The sequence below is a fragment of the Lutra lutra genome, chromosome 7 (genome assembly GCF_902655055.1).
Source record: "Lutra lutra chromosome 7, mLutLut1.2, whole genome shotgun sequence".
In the NCBI taxonomy this organism is placed as follows: Eukaryota; Metazoa; Chordata; class Mammalia; order Carnivora; family Mustelidae; genus Lutra; species Lutra lutra.
This window is the reverse complement of record NC_062284.1, coordinates 102,784,770-102,806,198: the sequence shown is the minus strand read 5'-3', so window position 1 is coordinate 102,806,198 and position 21,429 is coordinate 102,784,770. Positions and strand designations below refer to the sequence as shown.

The window sequence follows — 21,429 nt, the reverse complement described above, 5'->3', positions numbered from 1 at the left end:
GGGAATGATGTAATCTGATTTATACTATAAAAAGAAAAATACATATGCTAAATGTATTGGCAGAGGTAAGACTGAAATTAGGGAGCCCAGTTTTCAGTCAGGGGATTTATCCTGCTTTCTGAGAGTGTTTGGAAACATAGGGTCATATTTTTAGCCATCACAATGATCAGGGGTTACCTGGCATTTAGAGAGCTGTGTCCAGGGCTGTTGAACATCTTAGAATGTGCAGGATGGTCCTACTGAACTACAGATCGTCCTTCCCAAGTGCTATCAGTGCCTCCATTGAGAAGCATTGAGGAAGATTTTGCAGTCATCCAGCAGAGCTATTAGTGTAGCTGGAACTAGGGTGGTGGCAGTAGAAATTAAGGGAACTAGATTTGAGAAAGAAACAAGTAGGATTTTCTGTAGATGGGGTGTTGGGAGTGAGAGAGAAGACTCAATAATGACTCCCATGTCTCCAATAAAAGCAACTAGATGGATAGTCATACCATTTATAGAAATAAGGGAGATGAAAACAAATTCTCTCTTGGGTATATTGTTGAAATGCCTGCAGAATATCCAAGTGGCGATATCAAGAAGATATTATAATACATGACTATAAGATATAAATTTGGGAATCACCAGAATATAGAAGGTATTTAAAGTCATAGTAATAAACAAGGGGCACCTGGGTGTCTCAGTCAGTGAAGTGGCTGCCTTTGGCTCAGGTCGTGATCTCAGGGTCCTGGGATTGAGCCCCACATTGGGCTCCCTGCTCAGTGGGGAGCCTGCTTCTCTCTCTGCCCCCCCCCCCACTCACTTGTTCTCTCTCTCTCAAAAATAAATAAAACACTTTAAAAAAAATAGTCATAGTAATAAACGAGAACACATAGAAGAAAGAAACAAAAAAGGTCACAGAATCCACCCCTTAGAAATTCCAACCTTTAGAGGTCAGGTATTGGGAGACGGAGCTTTTGAATGAGGAAAAGGAATATTAGCTAAGCAAACGAGAAAAATCACTTGAAGAACGTCATATCACTGAAGTTGTAAGTAGAGACTATTTCAAGAAAGGCACTAGTTAGAAAAGAAAATAAAAATGGCTCTTGGATATGTGAAAAGATGATTGATTATCAAAATAAGAAAAATATGAATCAAAACTTATAAAAACTCTCTTTTTACTTATCAAGTGAGGAGAATCTGAAAATTTGATAATGCTCTGAGTTGGTGAGGCTGGGGGAAATAATCAAGCTTATAATTGCTGATAGCAGTATAATTGGTTATAATCCCTATGGAAGGCAGTTTGTCAAGAACTACCAGAATTGGAAATGCATGTGCTCTTTTATCTGCCTTAGGATTTTTCCTGCAGATGTACTAGTACTTGCTGTTTCAAGTGTGATCCATGGACCAGCAGCATCAGCATCACCAGGGAGCTTATTAGAAATGCCAGATCTCAGGACACCTGGGTGGCTCATTCGGTTAAGCATCTGCTTTCCCCTCAGATCATGATCCAAGGGTCTTGGGATGGAGCCACATGTCGGTTCCCCTGCCCCTCATGCCCTCTTTCTCGCACACATATGCATGCACTTTCTCTCAAATAAAAGAATCTTTCAAAGAAAAGAAACACCAGATCTCAGACATCACTTCAGACTTACTGAATCAGAACCTACATTTTAACAAGATCCTCAGGGGATTTGTGTGTGCATTAAAGTTTAGGAAATATGCTGCTAGCACATGTGGAAATGACACATGGAAAAGATACCCTACATTGTAGGATTGTTAATATTAGCAAAAGATTGGAACCCTAAATTTCTATTAGTAGAATAGGTAATAATGCTAGGTACGAGTGCACACTAGAGTACCATGTAGATTTAAAAGGGATGTGTATCAGAATATATAAAGAACCTCTTGTAACCTAAGAAAAGGTAACTCAATTAAGAACTAGGCAAAGTATTTGAATTGACATTTCTCGAAAGAAAACACGCACGGCCTATAATGCATGAAAAGGTATTCATTAGTTATTAAGCATCATCATGCAAATCAAAATCACAGAGATACCACTTCATACCCACCAGGACGGTTATTATCTGAAAGATGAACAATAATTAGTGCTGTTGAGCACGCGGAACCCTAAACAGCGCTAGGTGGGGATAGAAACTCGGTACAGTTTGGCATTTCCTCAAACAGTTAAACAGAGTTAGTATATGACTTAACTGTTCAACTCCTAGGGATATAAATAAAGGAATTAAAAACGTGTCATTTGAGTCCATACGAAATACCTGCCTTTAATCATGAATATGAGTAATTACTAATCTGTAGAAGCTATCACTCCTACTTCCATTCGAATGACACTTCAGTTTAGCAAAAACTATCTTTATTGTTTACACTGAAGATTTTTTTTCATAATCACTACTGGTTAATATATAACTGAGTTTCCTGATTTTGCATGCGACAGTCCAGTTTGCTCTCTACCAACATTAACCTTCCTTCCTTTTCACTTTAGCTTTTAAAAGCTCTTAAGAGTTTTAAGCATGCTTGCAAACGAATTCTTGTTTTGAGTTTTGTTTAACAAGCATTTGTTACAGTACTGACTATATGTGCTGTACTACGTAAAGGCCTGGAAGAGTTGGCTGCTAAAATCATTATCTACTCCTGAGTACGTGCTCTAAACAAGTTGTGAACAAAGTCTCCTCTGTGCAACCCAGAACACAAAGCAAAACTCGTTACCCGGGGAAAGCTTAGTCTGGACATTGGCCCCAATTTTCACTAGTCTAATATTTTTTCAACTCTTCCCTTAATAAGAGAACAAGTTTTATTATTTATTTGAAAAGGAATTGAAGTAATTTTGTTTTCTTAGTAAACCATAGTTTATTTTTTGCATTTTCTCCTCCAGATGGTTTAGCCACGCAATTTCCTGGAGGCTCATTCATTATAGGCAAAACCCACCAAATTAGCAGTCAAATGAGTTTGTTCTTCCTCTTCTTTCACGAAAGGGGTATTTAATGGAGAACAGCTCTTTTTACTTCAAGTCTTTAAAGCTAAAAGTATAAGAAATGTGAATTAGTACCCTGCTTTGATTAAATGTAGCTTTAAAAAACCATTAATAAAGTCCTAATTTTTCTTTGTGATAATTGCTTACTGTGATAAGTCAATAGAGTATTTGAGGTATAAAATGTTTTTAAACAAGAGAGTATAAGTCTTCTTATAGAAAAAAATAAATGTTAAGGCAGTTAAGATTATTCCCAATGTTCCTTCTGATTATCTGTTAATATACATATATATGTATAATTAGACTTGTTCCTTTCCGAATGCACATGTGCTTTTTCATTTTGCATGACTAATAAACCACTAGCTTCTGTAAATGACAGAATTGCTACAAGAGATTTTTTTCAGGTATTCAAACTGCCACCTGGTATGGTGATAACCACTGATTTATATGAAATCGTAAAAGGAGAGGAAGAAGAAGAAATGAGATTATGTGTTCAAAAGTATTGGAACGCTAAAAACATGTTTGTATTTTTATTGTAGGGTCACAAAAAGAAGAAAGTGTATTCAAATCTTATTAGGAAGGGGGGCCTCTCTAGTTTAAAAGATTGCTGAGTATTGCCACTTATTTAATTTTTAACTATTCTAGTGGAGATTTGATAATATTAGAAGACATTTATGAAAAAAATTTACACCTGAGGATCTGATTTCTACTTAGTATTTCCCTTTAAGAAAGTCATGACTTTAAGCCATGACTAAAAGGTTACTGTACTATAAATTAAATGTGTGGTTATTAATAGGGATTGAACATTGTACTGTATTTTTAAATGACTAGAGAAATTAGAAAATTCACCCAAGGTACTTCATGTGTGAGCATGGTTTTCCATTGGTTTTCTTATAAATAATTTGGAGTACATAAGTTGAAAGGGTATTCTACATGCATATGTCATTCTGCGATTAATGAATGCTTTTTATTTAATGAATTGCATTACTATCATACTGATAGGCGTCTTTAAATACTTTCATATCATAATCAGAAAAGGTTTAGACAAAGCTCTCGCCACTGAGCTATTTATTATCACATAAGGCAACCATTGATTTAGCAGAGCAGGTATATTTTATAACCAGGTATATACTGGATTTTCTGCTTCAGTTTTACTAATATCTAGTAGTAGATACTTATCTCTATTGGACATATCGCTGTCTTTTTCTCTTGTTTGACACTTTCTACCAGCAGTACCAATTATTCCCAAACTGATAAATAAAAGGAAATGCTTCATGAGTATTTCATCTTGGGTGATCTGTTTTATAACATGGATCCCTTGACAACTATTATGGCATAGCTGCCATATTTTATTATTATTTTTTAAAATATTTTATTTATTTATTTGACACAGAGAGAGAGAGATCACAAGTAGGCAGAGAGGGAGGGAAGCAGGCTCCCCACTGAGCAGAGAGCCCAGATGTGGGCTCAATCCCAGGACACTGAGATCATGACCTGAGCTGAAGGCAGAGGCTTAACCCACTGAGCCACCCAGGTGCCCCGAGCTGCCGTATTTTAAAAGTGGACAGTTTCCGAAGGAAAAACTGATGTGAGGAGGGGTTGTTGAAATTCTTAAAATGCATGGGGAGGGATAGTTTTTAAACCTAATCAGGTGTGTGGGGCACCTGGGTGGCTCAGTGGGTTAAGCCTCTGCCTTCGGCTCAGGTCATGATCTCAGGGTCCTGGGATCGAGCCCCACATGGGGCTCTCTGCTTGGCGGGGAGCCTGCTTCCCCCCCTCTCTACCTGACTCTCTGCCTACTTGTGATCTCTCTCTCTCTCTCTCAGATAAATAAACAAAATCTTTAAAAAAAAAAGCAAACCCTAATCAGGTGTGAAGTTAAAAAAAAAAAAGAGTAATTTGTTGTATATTATTAATCTAGCTATTGGAATAATATTATTCCAAGTTATTGAATTTTGGAAATTTTATATTTTAACAGTTTTTATGATTTGGGAGGGAGTTTTTGTAGTGAGACTTTTTTTTTTTTTATTGACAGGTGCATTCCTTGCAAAGGTTCTCGGTTTCCTCCCACCCTTCCACGACCTGCTGTAGCTATACTATCCTTTAAGCTTCCTTATTGTCAGATTGCAACAGAGAAAGGACAAATGGAGGTATGTGGAAATCTTACCTTGACACTCTGAATTTGATAATGCATTGCCTGTGATGTAGACATTTAAAAATTTTCCAGATAAACAGTGTTGAATACTCATTACTTTATGATTAAATAAATAGTGGTAATAGGGTGGGAGGATGACTGCTTATGATCACAAGGGTACCTGATTGCTATCTCTGCTTCCAGGGATTTTGTCTGTGAGGTAAATGGGTATGAACATCAGGGTAAGGGCTCTTACTCACTCTCAGAGTTGGGTGAGTGCCTGAGAGGGTGGACCTCCATAAATATTGGGTCTTAGACCAGGCTTGCTTCACTCTAGGCATAGCCCTGTACCATCAAAAGTCATTTGAAATCTTGTAATTAGTTACTCTAAATAGGACGTAAACCAGCCTCTTAAAAAGAAGCGTACCACCTTCTCTGAGCATTAATGATAGCTAAGATACTGTTTAAAATGTTATATTTCCTTTTTTTTTTTTTTTTAAGTACAAAAGATGAAGTTAAGGTTTGGTATCATGTTAAAATTTGAATTACAAAATAAACTATAGAAAAAGTATTTCAAAAATTATTTTAATTCAGAATCCGTTATCTTAAGATAAATATTTAATACTTGCCTGGTATTAGCTGGTAGTTTTCTCTAAGCTGTTTTTTTCACTTTTGTAGGAACAATTTTGGCGTTCCATCATGTTTCACAATTACCTTGATTATTTAGCTAAAAATGGTTATGAGTATGAAGAAAGCACTAAAAATCAAGCAATAAAAGAACAACAGGAGCTTTTAATGAAAATGCTTGCGGTGAGTATAATAAATATGCTGGAAAAATTAAAGTTGCACTTTTCTATAGATTGGATTTCTTAAAAGTATGTGAATTAGCACCAAGTTCCACAACCTCAGAAACTTTTTTTTTTTTAATTTTTAAAATTTTAATTCTAGTATAATTTACATTGTTATGTTAATTTCAGGTGTACAATACAGTGATTCAACAATTCCGTACATTACTCAATTGTTTCATGTTGCAGTTGATGTTGCAGTTAAAATATTTTTAAAAATAAATAAGTAAAATATTTTAGACATTACCTTGTAACTAAGATCATGGGCAGATATGTGTACTTTTAACCTCCTTCTCCTATTTCACCCATCTCCCTACTGATGTCTCCTATGGTAACCACCAGTTCTCTATAGTTAAGAGTCTAGTTTTTTTGTTTGTCCTTTTTTCTGTGTTTGTTTTATTTCTTAAATTATACATATGAGTGAAATCATATGGTATATATCTTTCTCTGACTAATTTCACTTAGCCTTATACTCTCTAGAGCCATCATGTTGTTGGAAAAAGGTAGTATTCACTGTTGTCACCACTATGACACTGTCTTGAGTATAGTATTAAAGAAATTTTTTTCTAAAGATTTTATTTATTTATTTATTTATTTGAGAGAGGGAGAGAATGAGAGAGTGTGACGGTGGCGGGGAGGTTCAGAGGGAGAAGCAGACTCCCTGCTGAGCAGGGAGCCCAATGTGAGACTTTATCCTGGGACTCTGATCATGACCTGAGCTGAGTCACTTAACCAACTGAGTGCCCCCCAGTATTAAAGAAGTTTAATTAGCTTATTGTAGAGTAAGTTTTGTTCCTTTCATAAAAATGTCATTTGTGGTGTAGGAACTAGTAACCTTCTTATTTCCCACAGCACACGTAAGAATATCCGTTTGGTTATTTACCATGTAGCATTGGAGGAGCATTTCCTCTGGAACAGTGTTTCTGAACAGAGTATCAGTAGCTTAAGGACTGGTCAGTTCTTTAGCATTCCTGTCCCCCTGGCAAATGCTGGAACTTCAGCCTCGTTACTATGAGATCCTACTACTTTTCATTTCCAAATGTCCCCTGAGGCAGAGTACTACCCTGATTAAGAAGTACTATTTATAGATGAGTGATAGTAGAAACCTTGAAAAGGACATGCAGGTGATTGTCTAAACCTTCTGTGCAGAGGCATGAGATCTGGGATATCTAAGTAACAAAATAATCCTTCTACCCTATGAATTAGGAAACCCTTAGTAGTCTGTGAAGTACTAATTTTCCTTACATTGTACTTGAGTTGCCTCACTTTGAGTTGTAAAAATTCATACCAAAAGAAAAGTAGTCAAGTGTTTTCTAAGATGTTAAATGAATGCCCTTTGTTCTGTATTGTTACATATAAAAAAATAGAGCAAGAAAAAGGGAGTTGTTAATTAGAAGTTGTGTAAATATTTCTGGTAGTTGGAGATCTTAGACAATCACACTTAAAAATGAATGGCTAAATCTACTTCTCCCCACCCAAACTCACTTACTAGTATTTGTGTACCAATTCTGGGCAAAGGAATAACAAATAAATCATTCACTATCTATTCCTTCTTTGAACTTGCTGCCTTATTTGGCGAGGGTGGGGTGAGGGTAGGTGGGCAATGAAACAAGTTTAAGAAAACCACATTTGAATTGTAAAGGAGTATCTTTACTTCCCTTGCAATTAATAGCCTGAAATCCTAAGCCTTATTTCATTGAATCTAAGCTACTATTGATTGTAAAATGCATCATTATTTAAGCCCCCCCAAAAATGCTACAAATTAAACTCTGACCCACCATCAGTTGTGAGATGCTCCCACTTTCAGAGATGTTAAAATGTATAAAAATATGGTTCTTAGAATCAGTGAGATGCATTATCTAGAAAACTGATTTCTCAGTTTTACTACTAGTATCATTCTCTTATTTTTAAAAAAGTTTCTCTTGGGTGTTATACGCAACTAATGAATCGTTGAGCGCTACATCAAAAACTAATGATGTACTATATGCTGGCTAATTGAACATAATAATAAATTTAAAAATTTTAAAAATAAAAAGTTTCTCTTGACATGGCTTTATTTTTTTTCCATTCTGGGTTAGCTTTCTTGTAAACTGGATCGGGAATTCCGTTGTGTGGAACTAGCTGATTTAATGACTCAAAATGCTGTGAATTTAGCCATTAAATATGCTTCTCGTTCCCGGAGATTAATATTGGCCCAAAGACTTAGTGAACTGGCTGTAGAGAAGGCAGCTGAATTGGCAGCAACCCAGGTAGAAGAAGAGGAAGAGGAAGATTTCAGAAAAGAGCTGAATGCTGGGTAAGAAATAATCAGTTGCTTAAATTCTTCTTTACCATTCTGCATATTAAATTGGTCTTTGTATAGCTCTTTATTGAATAATATATTGTCTTTTAGTTATAGTAATACTGCTACAGAGTGGAGCCAGCCAAGGCTTAGAAACCAAGTTGAAGAAGATGCAGAGGACACCAGAGAATCTGATGATAAAGAAGAACCAGAATTACATAACCATGGCAAGATTTTTTTTTTAAAAGATTCATTTATTTATTTTAAAGATTTTATTTATTTATTTGACAGAGAGATCACAAGCAGGCAGAGAGGCAGGCAGAGAGAGGAGGAAGCAGGCTCCCCGCTGAGCAGAGAGCCCGATGCGGGGCTCGATCCCAGGATTCAGAGATCATGACCTGAGCCGAAGGCAGCGGCCTAACCCACTGAGCCACCCAGGCGCCCCTCATTTATTTATTTTAGAGAGAGAGTATGTGTGTGAGTTGGGGGAGGGACAGAGGGAGAAGTAGGGAGAGAAGCAGACTGCCCGCCGAGCGAGGAGCCAGATGGGTCTCAATCTCATAACCTGGAGATTATGACTTAAGCTGAAATCAAGAGTTGGATGCTTAACCAACTGAGCCACCCTGGTGCCCCATAAGATACATTTTTAAGGCAATTTAAGGATGAGAAATGTCATTTATGTGGCTTTCCCCATTTTACTTAGCTGAGGAAAATTGAATACCGGTGCTTTGTTAATATATCTATGCTGATTGTTGATTATAGAGAGTAATTTTATCTCCCCATTTACATTGTATTGTTTTAAATTTTATAGGACAGAATCCATTTTGCAAAAGTGCAAATTCTGCTGATGTGCCAGCTATTAAGTCAGGTAAGAAATATTTATGATTCTGTAATATCAAGAAAATTGTGCAAGTAGTCTTTAAAGTGATATATCTATTCAAATACACCCCTTTTGCCCACCCCCACCTCCACTCTTCTGCCCTTGGTTTGTTTTTATCAGAAATATTGTTTGTGAAACTGCTAATTTTACAAATATTTATTAAATGCCTATTGTGTGTCAGGTATTTGACTAGGTGGGACATATAGAAGTCGGTCAGACATGCATGGTTGATTCCTGCGTATATCTTACATAGTATCAACTGAATTTTTTTTTTTTTAAAGATTTTATTTATTTATTTATTTGAGAGACAGAGATCACAAGTAGGCAGAGAGGCAGGCAGAGAGAGAGGAAGGGAAGCAGGCTCCCTGCTGAGCAGAGAGCCCGATGCGGGACTCGATCCCAGGACCCTGAGATCATGACCTGAGCCGAAGGCAGCGGCTTAACCCACTGAGCCACCCAGGCGCCCGAATTTTTTTTTTTTTTAAAGATTTTATTTATTTATTTGACAGACAGAGATCACAAGTAGGCAGAGAGGCAGGCAGAGAGAGAGAGGAAGGGAAGCAGGCTCCCTGCTGAGCAGAGAGCCCGATGTGGGGCTCGATCCCAGGACCCTGGGATCATGACCTGAGCCGAAGGCAGTGGCTTTAACCCACTGAGCCACCCAGGCGCCCTCAACTGAATTTTTAAACCATGTGTATATAGTCCTTTGATTTTAAAAAATTACCTGGAAACACATGTACAGAGTATTATAAGAGCATATAACAGTGTGCTGTAATCTAGTCTTTGTTGGGACCCCAAGGGAGGCCTTAAAGCAGAGATGAATAAGAATCAGCTAGGCTGACGTGGGTGAGAGCAGAAGCAAGGGAAAGGTGTGTGACTTAAGGAATAGCATTTGCGAAGACTATAAGAGTAGTGCGAAGAGCATAGAGGCAGAAAAAAGTGACACCGAGTGGTTTTGGAGGGAAGGGCGGGAGCTAAATCACGCAGATTCATGGAGGCCACAGTAAGGATTTTGATCTTTATTCTGAGTTCACTGGGAGGCTGTTGTAGGTTTAAGGCAGAGGCAGAGCGTGCACACTGGCAGAGGAGGAATGCACATAAGGAGACAGCCCAAGTGACATTGAATAGTGTCTTAGACTTGGGTGGTAGTGACGAATGGGAGAAAGAATGAGAGGAATTGATAAAGTGTTTCTGAAAAAAGCGTAGAGAGTATGAAAGTTCAGGGTATAAGAATGACTCAGTTTCCCGGCTTGAATATTTGAATGAATGATGGTACCATTTACTGGGTTAGAAAACACTAGGGAAACTCAGGTTTAGATAGGACAAAGATGAACTACTATTGGATATTTGGGTTAGGAACTCAGGAAAGTAGTCTGGGAGCGAGATATAAAGTGAAAATTGTTGGCATAACAATAGGAATTTAAATCACGGGCATGGGTGATTGAGCATTGGAGGAGGATATAAAGTGAGAAGAAAAGTGAGCTTAGGGGGTGGAGAGTCCCCAGCATTTAAACATTGGGCGGAGGAGGAACCATCAAAAGAAAATGAGGTAAGAGAGGAAGGAGATAGGAACATGGAATCTCAGAACTCAAGGGTAGGAGACAGTATCAAAAAGAAAGGAACACTCAGCTATGTAGAATGCTGTTGAGTGGGTCAAAATGATGATGACTGAAAACTACCCACCATATTTGGCCAGACGGACTTTATTGGGTCCTTAGCAAGAGCAGATTCTATAGGATAGTAGGGCTGGAAGCCATTATATTTTGGATGTGGGAATGTATGAACCTTGAGGAACTGGGAATAGCTTTGTTGACAGCTATTGAATTTGGCTCTATGGGGTTGGGAGGGCTTGTTTTTGTTTGTTTGTTTGTTTGTTTAAGTTAGGAAACTTGAGTAGCCAATAAAGAGGAAAAAGTAGTATACATCCAAAGATGGCGTAGGCACTGATAGAGCAAGTTTCCTGACAAAGCAGGAGGGATTGGGATCTAGGGCACAAGTAGAGGAATTGTTAACTTAGCTAAAATGAGTCACCATTCTTCCATGGTAATAGGAGAAAAGGATGGATCTATATGAATATTGGGTTGTTATATTTCATAGTAACAAGTTGGGGTAGTTCCCATTTACTAGCTTGTATTTTAGCTTGGAAAGAGGTAGGAGGTCATATATAGTTGTTAATAGTTTTTAGAGCTGCAAAGTACATTTGTTTTTGTATGATACAGATTAAAATATTCCATCTACTGTTAGAGAAGTCAGAAGTCTTCCATGTTTTGCCACTATTAAGTGAGGGTTTCTTTCTTACAAAAGGTGCAGTTACCTGTAGCAACCAAGGACGAGTAAACCCCTTCAAGGTAAACTCTTCCCAGTGATATTTAAAATGTATTTCAGTACATTTTTATACAAAGAAATATTTCCAGACCACCAGATGACACTCTCCAGACTTGGAGGCATTAAAGACTAAAGCAGATCTTCATGAAAACAGATGAAAACAGCACTAGTTCACACTTGGTCTAAGAGTTATATGTTCTACTTACCTTTTAAATACTGATTTGTTTTTTTTAAGATTTTATTTATTTACTTGAGAGAGAGAGAGTGAGAGAGAGCATGAGAGGGGAGAAGGTCAGAGGGAGAAGCAGACCCCATAGAGCTGGGAGCCTGATGTGGGACTTGATCCCGGGACTCCGGGATCGTGACCTAAGCCGAAGGCAGTTGTTTAACCAACTGAGCCACCCAGGTACCCCTAAGTACTGATAGTTTTGAAAGATTATTCCCTCTTTTCCTTGGGGATGTGGTATATTTAATACGTGTATCAGTCTTAATTTGTATTGTATAAAATGTGTTCAATTCCAAATGTGAGACCACAATATAGACCTGACATATTTTAAGGGAAAATTAGTCTCTTGGGATTTTTTTCTTCTTTAAATATAAAATGCTAATAGTTTGTTCTTTAGGTATCAGCCAATTCCAAAGAACCATCCACTTCAGTGAATTCAGCACGTTCAAGTAATATTTTAGATAATATGAACAAATCATCCAAGAAATCTACTACACTTAATCGAGCTACAAATAATGAAAAGTCTCCAGTTATAAAGCCTCTAGTTCCAAAGCCAAAGTCTAAGCAGGTACAATTTCAACTGCCCACATTAACAATAAGCAGCACATACTCTGTTTGTTTTGTTCACTCTCAGGTATGGGACAGGAGGCTCCGGTTGTTTATGATTGATTGTCTAGCAAGGGTAGTGGTTCTCCAATCTGATTTTGCTTCAGAATCACTTTTTGTGGGGGAAAGAAAAAAAAATATATAATATATGTATTATATATATTATATATATATATATTACATACATACATACATATACATATACATTCAGGGCCCAGGGACTCAGGCATCTGTCTGGTCTTTAAAAAAAATTTTCCAGATGATTCTGATGCGTATCTTTGTTTAAAAATGATGCTGTAGTAGCTGGCCCCGATCTTTTTTTTTTTTTTCTTTTTTTGAAGATTCTGTTTATTAATTTGACAGAGAAAGAGAGACAGCAAGAGAGGGAATACAAGCAGGGGGAGTGGAGAGGGAGAAGCAAGCTTACCGCTGAGCAGGGAGCCCAATGTGGGGCTCGGTCCCACAACCCTGGAATCATGACCTGAGCTGAAGGTAGACGCTTAACAGCTGAGCCACCCAGGCGCCCCCCAGTCTTGTTCTGTATTCTGATTTTGCCTTCTGGTTTCAGCCCAGATTTTGTATTTCATCCCAGATTTGTCATTAGTACAATAGATCTTTTTTCTTTCCCATTTCATATAATAAAATTCAGCACTTAGAAAATAGGGAATTTGTAGTTTTAGGGGATTTTGTGTCTATAGTCATGTTTATGTTCAGCTGAGGACCTCCAGGGGGCTTCTTCACATGTTGGTTTAAGAATTCTACATATATTTTCCCACACTTTTAAAGAGTTGATTGTAGTATATGAAATCTTACTAGATTTTGTTGCAGTATTCATTATGTTTGTTTTTACAGGCATCTGCAGCATCCTATTTCCAGAAAAGAACTTCCCAAACTGATAAGACGGAGGATGTAAAAGAAGAACATCCTAAACAGTCATCATCTGAAACACCAGCTATGTCTCCTCAAAACACTGAAAATCAAAGGTCTGTACATAAACAAATTTATTATTCTTAAGATATAAAATCCCAATAAAAGGCATACAGAAACAATACAAAATTACTCAACTCTCTTGTTCATTATTACAAGTAATACATTGACACTGGTAGTGGACATTCTGAACACATAACTTTAAGGAAAGGAAGCCATAAATATTGATTAATGTCTATTTATGTTACTTAATAAGATACACCCTGATAAATTATATGTGTTTTAAATTGTACATATTTTATAATTTTTTTATCTTAAAATAGTTACATGGGAGAAACAGTGAAAAGTTACCCAAAAAATGTGTGATAAAGAGTAAACATCTTTCCTGTCCACCCAGTTCCCCTCTTGCACAGTCACTACAACAGATTTCTCACATAGCCCTCCAATATTTTTTGTGCATGTTCAAACACTTAGATTTATCTATTTTTTTATTTTTACAGAAATGGTAGCATACATGTTATTCTGTACCTTGCTTTTTTTCACTTAACATTTTTTATAGACCATCTCATATTACTACATAAAGAGTTTCTTTAATCTTTTCACATACACTGAATGGATATCCATAATTTATTCAGTTCTCTACTGGTGCTGGTCCTTTGCTAGTACATATAGTAGCACAAAGAATAACTTCATATGAATGTCATTTCTCACATATACCTATTGCTATAAGATGGATTCGTGTATGCTTCAAGTTAATGTGCACTTGTAATTTCAATAGATATTGCCAAATTTTTCTCCGTTGATGTTGTATCATTTTCTATGCCTCCTGCAATATGAGAGTTCCTATTTGCCTGTATCCTATTTGTCTGCCAGTGCAATATGTTACCACATTTCTTGAGGTCTCTCTTTTTTTTTTAAGATTTTTATTTATTTTCTTATGAGAGAGAGCTCAAGCTCAAGCAGGGAGGAGGGGCAGAGGGAGAAGGAGAAGATGACTCCCCGCTGAGGAGGGAGCCCGACATGGGGTTCAGTCCCGGATCCCTGAGATCATGACCTGAGCCAAAGGCAGATACTAACCCACTGAGCCACCCAGGTGCCCCTTAAAGGTTTTATTTTTTAAGTAATCTCTATACCCAACGTAGTGCTCAGACTCATGACCCCAAGTTCAAACACTGCATGTTCTACCAACTGAGCCAGCCAGGTGCCACTCATGTTAACCAATTTAATTTGAGGAGTAGCTTTGGTTTTTATTTTTCCCATTTTTGTCCCGAATTCAAATCATATACTAAATGATGAAGATTTTATTTAAGAAGATTCCATTTTTTTTATTATCAGTGAGCTAAACATAAAACTTACTTATATGAAATTTCATTAAAGAATTATCACTGCTTAACTAAATTTTTTTTTTAAAGATTTTATTTATTTATTTGGCAGAGAGAGAGAGATCACAAGTAGGAAAAGAGGCGGGCAGAGAGAGAGGGGTAAGCAGGCTCCCTGCTGAGCAGAGAGCCCGATGTGGGACTTGATCCCAGGACCCTGAGATCATGACCTGAGCCGAAGGTAGAGGCTTAACCCACTGAGCCACCCAGGCGCCCCTTAACTAAATATTTTGTCACAAATGTTGATATACTTAATCAGAAGAGAAATGTTCAATTTTGTTTTTCTCTTGAACAACAGCTGTTTGGGGGGAGATTGTATGCTTTTAGCTAGACTTGCCCCAAGTTTGATTAAAATGAATATTAATTTCTAGAAATTCAAGAACCTTTGTTTAGTGTTGCTATTTGTTTTTATTTGCTCTATTATTTTTCTGAAAGTAGAATTATATTAGGATATTTCCAGAAATTGGGCAAGTAGTTCTAGCCAGACTAATAATATTTTTTTAATAGCTTGTTTTTCTAAAAATTAAAAAGTTTAGGCAAAATCCCGCAATTACTCATAAAGGTAATTCTTCCCTTCTAATCTTTTTTTAGTAAAATTAAGATGTTATATTTAATGAGATTTGTAGTAGAGCTATAATGTTATATCCTGTCTTTCTGGTTCCATTTAAAATTTTATCATAAACATTTTTCCGTGGTATTTTTGCATCTAATTTTTGCTGTGTCCTTAAATTTATTATTCAGGCTCCATTTGGTTACAGAGTAGTGTGGGGCAGTAGTAGAGCTGATGTGTTAAGCATGGGGACGCTAGAGTCAGACTGCCAAGTTGTTCAATCCCAGGTCTGATTTCTGCTGTGTAATCTGGAATAAGTTATTTCACATTTCTGAGCCTCAGTTTCCTCATCTATGGTATGGAGATAGTAATTGCACCTACGTCATAGGGTGAAATGAGGTAATACATGGCTTTTAGAACAATGCCTAGCGCATAGCAAGTGCTCAGTAAATATTAAATGTTTTTTTTAATCATTTTTTAATTTATTTTCAGCATAACAGTATTCATTGTTTTTGTAAATATTAAATGTTTACGTTAAACCTTTGCTTATGACCTAAAGACAATTGTGTCAGAAGTAAAGGCTAATGAAATTGACAGATGTGCTGTGTTTATGCTTTACATAATAGTTGCACAAGAAAGGACCCCCACTCCCAGGTCAGCTATGAGAGCAGAGAGGGGTTGGGTAAGGATCTTGAGAGAAATAAAAATTTCAAATAGCTGGTTTGGGAAATGGAAAGAGAACCCACCAAGGATACTTGGAAAAATTTTACTGGCCCAGCAGGGCTGAGGGGAATTGGAGATCTTGAACGTATAAGTATTCTAAAGAGAGCTGAAAGTGTAGAGTTCATGGTTGCTCCACTTGGAAAATACAAATATAAGTAAAATCTTTGAATTGATCTTACAAGGGATTTTTCAGTTCATTATTCCCATGGTCTCCAGGGTAATATGTAGTATGAATATTAACAGATGTAATTAATTGTGTCTCTCGGGGCGCCTGGGTGAATCAGTTGGTTAAGTGTCTGCCTTCGGCTCAGGTCATGATCCCAGAGTCCTGGGATCAAGCCGGCCTCAGGCTCCCTGCTTCTCCCTCTCCTGCTCCCCCTGCTTGTGCTCTCTCTGTCAAAAAAAAAAAATCTTAAAAAAAAAAATTTGTGTCTCTCTTACTTTATACAGGTATGCAAAGACTAGTGGTTCATTACTAACCTGAAAAATCATAAAGCACTTTAAACTGCATTTGAAGTATAAAATTTTTTTCACATAATTGCTATTTTAGGCCAAAGACTGGGTTCCAAATGTGGCTGGAAGAAAACAGAAGTAGTATTTTGTCTGACAATCCTGACTTTTCAGATGAAGCAGACATAATAAAAGAAGGAATGATGCGATTTAGAGTATTGTCAGCTGAAGAAAGGAAGGTAAGGATAATTTTGCTGAGATTGAGATCTTATTAAATTCCCAGGTTTTAAAAATTTCTTACAGAAAATTCCCTTTTTTTGTTTCTGGAAATTGCAGATCTTCTGGTAAACTCTTGGTTGAGAGGGAATTAAATAACTGAAATGCCAGCTTTGACTGTATGGGTGTGTAATAATTATTATTTAGTGCCAGGGGTTAAATTTGGGGCAGATATACTGTTTATATCTGTATATAAGTTCCTATACAATGCAAGTTAGTAGGCTACTCCAAGAAAAAGTACATTACTTCTAAATCAAAAGCAAACTAAGTGAATAAGTAAAAATGAAATTCATATGTTTGGATTTTAAGGTTCTTGTAATTTAAGAAGAATTTTTTAAAATGCTGTGTACTTCCACATTGAATACAAAGTGAGAATACTGGACTGCCTGGCTGGCTCAGTCAGTAGAGCATGTGACTCTTTTTTTTTTTTTTAAGATTTTATTTATTTATTTGACAGACAGAGATTACAAGTAGGCAGAGAGGCAGGCAGAGAGAGAGGAGGAAGCAGGCTCCCTGCCGAGCAGAGAGCCCGATGTGGGGCTCAATCCCAGGACTCTGAGATCATGACCTGAGCCGAAGGCAGAGGCTTTAACCCACTGAGCCACCCAGGCACCCCGAGCATGTGACTCTTGATCTTGGGATTGTGAGTTTAAGCCCTACTATGGGTATAGAGCTTACTTTAAGGAAAAAAAAAACCAAAAAACCAAAAATGAGAATACTGCTTTTGGGGAGAAAAGGTAGTGTTCTATTATAGCCTTTCACTTGGAAATTAGGACAGGTGGCTGGTACCTATTGCTCCCCATGTAATTTCTGTCATGTGAGGGAGGGCTGGGAGCAGCTTGCTGGTGCAAGGGGAAGGAATGTTCGGGGCATATCAGTTAAATGCTCAGATTTCACTTCCCCAGGGCTGACAGTACACAGCATGGGCACCTGGTGAAATAGATACCTGCCTCGATAAACTGGGTTTTAAGAGTAAAGTGTATTACAAAATGAGGAGGCTAGAAACTGGTTTAACCACCTCTAGCCCTATTAGAATTTCACTGGCAACTTCATGCTTCTCATTTTTTACAAGAATTTATAAGAGGATAGAAATTCTAAAGAATTAGATAAAATGGCATTTGAATGGTCTTATGCAGCAGAAGAGGAAGAGACTTGGTAAAGGTTGTGATTGTGTATTTGAATACTTAAAAATGTAATCAGTATTATTAAGGTAAACCTTAAACGTTTTCTTAAATCCAGTCTGTTAATGAGAAATTCTGCAGCTTCAAAGGGTTCCTTTTCTATAGTAAAGAAACGGGATAAGAAGCAAAGTGGAAGAAGGAGGAACTATTACATATTAAAATAGATTTAAGAGACTGATGGAGGGGCGCTTGGGTGCCTCAATCAGTTAAGCATCTGACTCTTGATCTCTGCTCAGTTCTTGATCTCAAGGTTGTGAGTTCAAGCCCTTCATTGGTCTCCATGCTGGGTGTGGAACCTCCTTAAAAAAAATCAGTCATTCAGTCAGTCAATAAGAGACAAATGGAAACGACTGAACTTCGTAAGGCTTTTGCTTAGTGAATAGCAGCCAGTCCTAAAAGAATTTCTGAAATGTCATTCCTGAAATGACAAAGTGATAGGGATGAAGAACAGAGCACTAATTACCAGGAGTGGGGACCTGGATGGGAAGTGTAGGTTTTGGGGGCAACATGAGGGATCCTTATAATGATGGAACTGTTTTGTATCTTGAACATGGAATCTACATTGGAATTAAATATACACAACACACATAGGAGTAGAAATAAAAAAGAGAGGAATTGTATTGATGTCAGTACCCTGATTGTGATACTACATTTGTTTTGCAAGGTGCTTCTATTGGGGTAAACCAGGAAACTGGTACACGAGATCCTTCTGTATTGTTACCTACAACTGCTTGTAAATAATCTCAAAAAGTTTCATTTTTTAAAAAGTAGCTGCTGTTATAGTATTTTGCACTTAATATGGTTAAATACAAGCAGAGTTTAGATTGAAATGTTAGAGGTAGAATGTAAATTTTTTAACTGTGCTCTGCAATTAAGTAAAAGATCTGTTAACAATGAGAACCCTTAATGATTAGCTTAACAATTCAAGTGCTAATTATGCTGCTTTTAAAAAAAAATACTGCTCTTTTATATATGGATTTTTACCTGGAAAAGAAAGGAAATAATTTCCTTCCTATTTCTTTGTTACTGACTAAAAATATTTTCTCCTCCCATATTTTTACAAAGGCATGGGCTTCCAAGGCCAAAGGAGGAACTACAAGTTATGGAGCTGAAGCAAAGAAGCGAAAACATGTGGTTGATGAAAGTTATGAAACTGAAAATGAGAAGGAAAAGGCAAAGGAGAATCTGAATTTGCCTAAAAAGCAAAAACCTTTAGATCTTTCGACCAATCAGAAGCTGTCAGCTTTTGCATTTAAGCAGGAATAGAGTTAAAGAAAGTGGGAAAGTGGGTAATGGATTTTTTATTCATCATTGATGAACCTGGACTTTAAAAAAAAAAAACTTTAGAAAACTCATTATATATTTTTGAGAGTTTAGTGACAACTATCTGTCTTCATAAGATAATGTAGTGTTTATATTGGTGTAGGTAACAGGGCATGTGTAAAAACTGTCATCTCTGCAGATTGCTCTGTTCCCAAATGGAGGTACGTTGAGAAACACTGTGATTAGTCACTGATGTGAAGCCACTGGCGTGTCCTAATGGAAGCCAGTTTGATGTTGTTTCTTACCTTTAAAATCATCAAAGCCAAGATCTTAAAACCTCTAAACATTGAAGTACCTTCAAGGGGTTTCCTTGTTCGGTTTATGTCATGTACGGAGAAGTACTACAGAAGTCGTCTTCCAGGTTTGTTATCATAGACTCTTCTCTATATCTATACTGAACTAGGGACCATGTTTTTAATATGTACCCTAAACATGTAAATAATTTTGTAGATGAGATTTTTTTCTTTTGTTTGTTTCAGAAATTTCTTCATATATGGGTTTCAGTTGTCTTTGTATTGCCTGGTTTTTAAAAAATAAATGACTTTCACGTTTCCATATTTAGCTTGCTGTGGTCTTAAATTGTATTTCCATGAAATGAAAATGTTCCTAGAAAATACAGTTTATATTTATTGCCATAATTTTCACCATCATCCCCATCATGCTAAGCATCATACACATGGAAAAGAAGATTGAGGGTACTGTTTTGATAGTATTTCAGCCCAGGGCATAACGTGTTCTTGGTAAGATACTCTGGTTATCATCATCAGCAGTACTTTCCTGAGTAAGTCTTTGAAGCCTTGATAAGAGAGTAGTTGAAGAGTTCGGGAAAGTGTTGAACTCCTCTTTAATTTTGAACAAACAAGATTTAATTATTTCATGTATTTTTGGTTATTATTCCAAGCAGAGTTTAATATAAATGCAGCCACTTAATGAGAGCAGAGTACATAGGGTTGGGGATGGAGGGGGGGTTGTAATAAAAATAAATCAGGTGGCTCAGAATTGAGGATGGTATTATATGTTGGAAGGAATATAACATGTTGAAAATTCAGATACGTAGAAGCCAAAGGTACTCTTTATCATGATGACTAAGGTTAGGAAGGAATACAGTTTTGACTTTTTAATTAGTAGCCAGTATAGAGAGACATTATAGTGCAGTGGTTAGGAGCACAGATTTCAAAGCCAAACAACCTGGGTCTGAAGACTCCCTGTAATACCTACCAGCCGAATAAACCTTGGACAAGTTTCTAGCCTTTGACCACTCATCTGTAAAATGGGTATAATAATAGTACCCAGTTTAGGGTTATGGGAATTACATGAGATAAAAGCACTTAGTTCCTAGTACATAGTAATGTTTTATATAGATGTTGGCTATTATTAGTTATGCTATTGGGTATTTGATGTTGCTTCATCATTTGATTTCGTTCTGAATAGTGTATGAATTTTTATTTCAAGAACTTGAGGTAAAAGTTTATAGTACTTTGGAAAACGTTTGTAGACATACATTTATTTTTATTTCCTCAACTTATTTGTTGTACATAGGATATAGTCCTTCAGCTATTACATTTCCATAGGAACCTGATAATACTAAGGATTTGAAGAAAAAAAGGTGTTTTTATTTTTATTTTTTTTAAGATTTTATTTATTTGTCAGAGAGAGCGCACGAGAGAGCACAGCAGGCAGAGTGGCAGGCAGAGGCAGAGAGAGAAGCAGGCTCCCTGCCGAGCAAGGAGCCCGATGTGGGACTTGATCCCAGGACCCCGGGATCATGACCTGAGCTGAAGGCAGAGGCTTAACCAACTGAGCCACCCAGGCATCCCAAAAAGGCCTTTTATTTCGTTGAAGGGACATTTTTGTATTGACTTGGTTTAAATTTTATTTTATTTTATTTTATTTTTTAAAGATTTTATTTATTTATTTGACAGAGAGAGAGATCACAAGTAGACAGAGAGGCAGGCAGAGAGAGAGAGAGGGAAGCAGGCTCCCCGCCGAGCAGAGAGCCCGATGCGGGACTCGATCCCAGGATCCTGAGATCACGACCTGAGCCGAAGGCAGAGGCTTAACCCACTGAGCCACCCAGGCGCCCCATTGACTTGGTTTAAATTTTAAATCAAAACTTGAAAACTAAGAAACATTACCTTTATTCCTTTGCTACATAAAATTAAATCTTTAAAAAGAATTTTTTTCAGAGAATTGGGACTTAAGAGTGGGAAAATGGAAATGGAAGTGAATGAATATATTAACCACCATCATGATATCAATAATATTGCCCATTCTGAGCTTGTTATGTGCTGTAGAATATAGCCATTTGCTTAATTTCATTCTTTGTGTGAAGTAGTAAAAACTTCTCAAAGAGGAGGT

At 37.0% G+C, this 21,429-nt stretch overlaps 1 protein-coding gene across 1 annotated transcript in view; it reads left to right on the top strand.

Annotated features, from left to right (window-relative positions):
* The window catches only part of WDHD1 (WD repeat and HMG-box DNA binding protein 1), a 65,259-nt gene extending 45,635 nt beyond the window's left edge, over window positions 1-19,624 (top strand). The window contains exons 17-26 of the mRNA XM_047735704.1: window positions 5,001-5,115; window positions 5,778-5,909; window positions 8,023-8,240; window positions 8,337-8,452; window positions 9,037-9,093; window positions 11,410-11,453; window positions 12,054-12,224; window positions 13,115-13,245; window positions 16,392-16,530; window positions 18,814-19,624. Of these exons, the coding sequence (XP_047591660.1) occupies window positions 5,001-5,115; window positions 5,778-5,909; window positions 8,023-8,240; window positions 8,337-8,452; window positions 9,037-9,093; window positions 11,410-11,453; window positions 12,054-12,224; window positions 13,115-13,245; window positions 16,392-16,530; window positions 18,814-19,014 (1,324 nt within the window). The 3' untranslated portion in view covers window positions 19,015-19,624. The remainder of the gene's footprint in view (window positions 1-5,000; window positions 5,116-5,777; window positions 5,910-8,022; window positions 8,241-8,336; window positions 8,453-9,036; window positions 9,094-11,409; window positions 11,454-12,053; window positions 12,225-13,114; window positions 13,246-16,391; window positions 16,531-18,813) is intronic.
* The last annotated feature ends 1,805 nt before the right edge of the window (window positions 19,625-21,429 follow it).